The 5,335-nt window shown below is 54.1% G+C and overlaps 1 protein-coding gene across 1 annotated transcript; it reads left to right on the plus strand.

The window, feature by feature from the left end:
• The first annotated feature begins 3,012 nt into the window (after window positions 1–3,012).
• LOC135273236 (NUT family member 2F-like) lies at window positions 3,013–4,330 on the plus strand. Its single transcript, XM_064372124.1, has 2 exons — window positions 3,013–3,223; window positions 3,573–4,330. Exons 1-2 carry the CDS (start codon window positions 3,013–3,015, stop codon window positions 4,328–4,330), a joined length of 969 nt encoding a protein of 322 aa, XP_064228194.1.
• The last annotated feature ends 1,005 nt before the right edge of the window (window positions 4,331–5,335 follow it).

The raw sequence follows: 5,335 nt of genomic DNA on the forward strand, positions 1-5,335 counted from the left end.
GTCTAGCAGCCTTTCCGTTTTTTTGCCGGAAAGCCCCTAAAAAATTTATTTAAAAAAAAATAATAAAATAAAAAAATAAAATTAAATAAGGCCAGGCATGGTAGCGCACACCTGTAATCCCGGCATTTTGTGATGCCGAGGTAGGCAGATCACCTAAGGTCGGGAGTTCAAGACTGACCTAACCAACATGGAGAAACCCGTCTCTATAAAATAAAATAAAATTAAATTAAATTAAAATAAATCAGGCTCTAAGCTACTTCTCTGATGGGAGAGCTCTGCTTTCAACAGTTAGGAGGAAGATGGCTTCTGTAGCCACATTTGAGTCTGGATATTGTCCCATCAGCAGGAAAATGGCCATTCTCTTCCTACTTTTTTTTTTCTTTCTTTCTTTCTTTCTTTTAGAGATGCAGTCTTGCTCTGTTGCCCAGGCTGGAGTGCAGTGGCGCAATCTCAGCTCACTGCAACCTCTGCCTTCAGGTTCAGGCGATTCTCCTGCCTCAGCTTCCCAAGTAGCTAGGATTACAGGCACACGCAACCACGCCCAGCTAATTTTTGTATGTTTGGTAGAAAGAGGTTTCACCACGTTGGCCAGGCTGGTCTTCAACTTCCGACATCAGGTGATCCACCCATCTTGGCCTCCCATAGTGCTGGGATTACAGGCGTGAGCCACTGTGCTTGGTATTATGTAAGATTTTTAAGGACTAAATTAGCCTGTTGACAGTTTCAGATCTGAGGAATGTTCCAGATGGACCTGGGGTCTCCTCTCAGAAATGGGACCCAGAGGGGCAGGGCATAGTGGCTCACGCCTGTAATCCCAGCACTTTCAGAGGCCAAGGCCTGAGGTTAGGAGTTCAAGACCAGCCTGGCCAACATGGTGAAACTTCGTCTCTACTAAAACTACAAAATGTAGCCGGGCATCGTGGCACATGCCTGTGATCCCAGCTTCTTGGGAGGCTGAGGGAGGAGAATCATTTGAAGCCGGAAGGCGGAGGTTGCAGTGAGCTGAGATCACGTCACCGCATTCCAGCCTGGCTGACAGAGGGAGACCCTGTCTCCAAAACAAAAAAAAAAAAAAAAAAAAAGAAATGGGATGTGGAGGAAGGGAAGGAGCCCCCATCTCCTAGAGAAGAGGCTCACCTCAGCAGACTTCAAACTGCAAACCCACCTTGGGCCCCAAACACAGGGGGAGTTAGGAATTAGTGCTCTTAGCTGGGTGCAGGTGCTCACGCCTGTAATGCCAGCACTTTGGGAGGTCGAGGCGGGTGGATCACGAGGTCAAGATATGGAGACCGTCCCGGTCAACATGGTGAAACCCCGTCTCTACTAAAAATACAAAAAGAAAATTAGCTGGACATGGTGGCGCGTGCCTGTAATCCCAGCTACTCAGGAGGCTGAGGCAGGAGAATTGCCTGAACCCAGGGGGTAGAGGTTGCAGTGAGCCAAGATCGTGCCATTGCACTTCAGCCTGGGTAACAAGAGCGAAACTCCATCCCAAGGCAAAAAAAAAAAAAAAAAAAGTTGCCTGAAGAGGTGCACACAGTCTGCGCTGCTGCCCTCCAGCTGGAAGGGAATCTCAGTTCTTTCCTATTGGCTGGAGCCCTTCACAGAATGTCCCCCACCCCTTCCAGTACCTGCTGCACTGCCCCTCCCCCTCGGCAGAATGTCTGGGGTCCTAAGTTCTAAACTGCTTTACTTTCAAATTTTACCGGACCTACCTGAACTCAGGAGAATCTGTTGAGGCAGGTCACTCTCTGGGTCCTGCTCTTGACTTTTCTCATCGTGGAAACTGTCAGACAGCAGTGATCAGCACCCAGCCTGAGGGGATGGCTTCAAATGGAGGTGAGTCTGTAGGGACAGGGGCATTATCCAAGTCTCTGTCACGTTTCAAATCCTTGGGAATTCAAATTTGACACTGCCCCAGGGACAGCTGATAGGGCTAGTGTCGAGGACGGAGGGAGCACTGGATGTCCCCAAAGACATCACACCTGGAGAGGGCCATGGCACCCTGAGTCTGTGGTTAGGGAGGACGGCTCCTTGGAGGTGGACCAAGATGCCTGGGGGAATACACCGTGTAGGGGAAAGGATGGAGTGGATGTACTGATTCTTTCTAGAGGGGGACAGGTCACGTCACCGTGTGTTTGTAGGGAGTGGTGGGATCGTGTTGTGCCGGTGGCCCAATGAAGATGGCGGGCAAGCCTGAGCCCTGTGTTATGTCTTCGGGCACCTGGACGGTGCCCTTCCATAGTGTTCAGAGGGATTTGGACTGGACTTTTCTAGATCTTAGGGAGGAGTGAGGAGAAGTCGTCTCAGCCAGAGACGACTGTTGGGTGTGATGGCTGGGACAGAGCATGCAGTGACAGCCTCTGGGTGGGCGAGCCTGGGGCTACTGTAACTGCCGCAGCCTCTCAGCTCGCTCCCCAGAGGTGGCTTCTCAGTCAGTTCAGGTAGCTGTTGGCTTTAACAGGGGTGGGGGCAGTGGGGAAGTTCAGGCAACACGGCCTGGGCTTCCCAGGTTGTTCTGAATTGTTCGTCCTTTTGTGGAAGCGCAGGTCTTCAGACCCACTTCCTCTTGTCTGCTAGCTCACGGCCTGTCCTCTGCACTTTGTGTTTCTGTGGAGATGAACAATTTGCCTCTATTCCATGTCTACTACCTCATGAACAGGGGACAGGTGTGGACTCTTGCTGGTTCTCAGTGGAAAGGTCTGGAAAGACTGCTTTCCTTTTCAGTAGAGGAAGGAGAGTAGCACACAAAGAGGAAGATGGTCCTCTTATTATTATTATTCAAGTTAGGATGTGTGTCCTGACTGATGAGGTGCATGTGCTGTATCCCTGTTCCCCTTGACTGGAGACTGCATGAAGTCCTAGCGAACAGGGATGAGCTCCAGACAACTTTGCCACACCTGGCCTGTGGCCCAAGAACCTCTGGTTCTTGGTTGGTCACTCTATTCAGTTATTGGGAGCTCAAAGGAAAAGGACCAGAGATGGGCTCGTTGTCCCACGACCTACCGTAACATGACCAGCAGCTGTGAAAATCTCCAGACACCCCCCCCTCCCCCCCGACCGCCCCACTGCTCACCGCTTGCTGGCTGTGCTCTAATCGTGTGCCGCTCTTGCTGGCTGTGCAATGACAGTATCTCAGGGAACTCCACCACTGCTTCTCAGACCTGCTCCCTGGCAACGGAGCTTCCTGAGTGGCAGCCAGGACCACCGAGCACTGAGGAAAGTGTCGCCTGACTCTGACCCATGTTTAGCACTTGCTGGGCATGGTGCCAGAACAATCACTTGCACACTGGGTGTGATGCATATGGGTTCTCTTCAGGGCTCACAGGGTGCTGGCTTGGGAGAGATTTCCATCCAGTGGTTTTCTTTCATTGTTTCTTTTTCAAGACGGAGTCTTGCTCTGTCACCCAGGCTAGAATGCAGTGGTGCAATCTGGGTTAACTGCCAGGCTCTCTAGTGAAGGGACCCTCCTACGGAGGAACAGAGCATGCGATGCACAATCAGGGACACTTGCAAGCTGCAGTTTCCCTGTCACATGCCCTCAGTTGTACGACACCCCTCTGATTCCCCAGTGACTAGGGCAGACCTGGAGACCCCAGCTCATTCACCTCTTTCCTTCATCTCCACAGCATGCCCAGAGCTGGAACCGGGTGTCACCAAGAACCCTGGCGCCTCCATGCCAGTGTTCACGGCTCTGTCCTTTGCCACACCTGCTCCTGGCCCAGCAGATGGGCCGCAACTCGTGACGGCAGTGGTTCCTCCAGGCGGCCCTCCGGTGCTGTCTGCCTTCCCCAGGACCCCTCTGGTGGCAGGACAGGATGGCCAAGGCCTCAATTGGGCCCGGGCTTCCAACGTCCTTGTCCAGATGAAGACAGAAGTGGGGCCTGTGAAGGCCCCTCAGGCACAGACCTTGGTCCTACCTCAGGCTCCCCTCGTCTGGCAGGCTCCAGGTGCCATCTGTGAGGGAGTGGCATGTCCACTTCCCTCACCCCTGGCAGCTGTCCCTGTGGTGCCCACTATGGCTGCCCACATCATTGGGGGCACCCAGGCCTGTGACGGAGGCTGGTCCCAGGGCCTTCCTCCTCCAGCACCACCACCTGCTCCCCAGCTGGGCCCCATCATGGCTCCAGGGAATGCTCGTCCATGGTCACAAGGGGTTCATGGAGAGGGCAGCCTGGCTCCCTCCCAGGCGAAGGCCCCGCCGGACAACTCCTGCAACCCCCAGAGCGTGTATGAGAACTTCCGACTCTGGCAGCACTACAAGCCCCTGGCCCGGAGGCACCTTCCCCAGAGTCCGAACACGGAAGCGCTTTCCTGTTTCTTCATGTGAGTGTCCTCGGGGCACCGGAGCTCACCCTGAAGCTCACCCATAAAGAGGCTGCTGGATGGACGGAAGGTCACGCTGTTCAGGGGAGCTTGCAGGGTAGTCTTGAAGGCGACAGGTTGAGCTATGGAAGGGCACATTTTCGGCAACATTCATCTGGCTGCCGCTCAGGACAGACTCTCAGGGCCCTCATCTCACCTGCCCCTCACTGTCCCGTGAGTCCAGCCAATCCTTACTGGGCAGGTATTTGCAGCTTTGCCCTCGATCCCTTCTAGAAAAAGGGACGACGTTCCTTCATTCAGAGGATGGTGAAGAGGTGACTTGAGCTCACACATGAGGCACACAGCACAGTGCCCGGCACATGCTGGGACACGTTACATGATAACTGTTAATGATTACTGTCCCTACTGCTATCGTTATCAGGACTAGGCTATCTAGGACAGTGTTCCCCAAAGCCACGGGCTCCAGTGATGGCTCTGAGGGCACCACGAGCCCAGCAGCCCAGGGCCATGGACTGTGGTGACTGAGGCAGCAATGCCAGCATCTGAGAGTTTGTCGATTCAGTCCCAGTTCTGCCTCTCTCCATCCTGCGGTGCCTCCGTGATCCTGTGTCCCCCGCTGATGAGCAAACCCGTACTCCACGGAAGCTTGAGCACATCCACCAGGCGACACACTAGCCACTCCCCTAGGCAAGTCCCCTGCCCAGGGTGTAGGTGTAAGGAGGCCCCATCTTTGTCCCAAAAAATCTTGCTGCCCCTGCATCCTGGAACTGGTTGCATTCTCCCTTGGAGCCGAGTCCCAGTGCACTGGGGACCCTGATTCGTGGAGTAGAGTTGCCCCAGGCTCACAGGCTTGGCGTGGAGTGGGCTTCGACGCCGTTCTGCTTTAGTTCTGGTTTCTACTCGTCTCCAGGACTCTGAGGCTGCATCCCCAGGGGCTGCCTTGCTCCAGAGTCTCCAGGAAGCTGGTTAAATGCTCAGTCCTGGGGCCTTGGAACCTGCATGTTAACCC

Source organism: Aotus nancymaae, unplaced genomic scaffold (assembly GCF_030222135.1).
Source record: "Aotus nancymaae isolate 86718 unplaced genomic scaffold, 86718_ANA_hifiasm-v0.15.2.pri h1tg000540l, whole genome shotgun sequence".
In the NCBI taxonomy this organism is placed as follows: domain Eukaryota; kingdom Metazoa; phylum Chordata; class Mammalia; order Primates; family Aotidae; genus Aotus; species Aotus nancymaae.

What these genes read in the sequence shown, in the direction of transcription:
- LOC135273236 (XM_064372124.1), top strand. Translation starts at nt 3,013, where the DNA reads ATGACCAGCAGCTGTGAAAATCTCCAGACACCCCCCCCTCCCCCCCGA. An exon ending in ACCACCGAGCACTGAGGAAA is followed by an intron (nt 3,224 to 3,572) that starts GTGTCGCCTGAC and finishes CTGATTCCCCAG; the next exon opens with TGACTAGGGCAGACCTGGAG.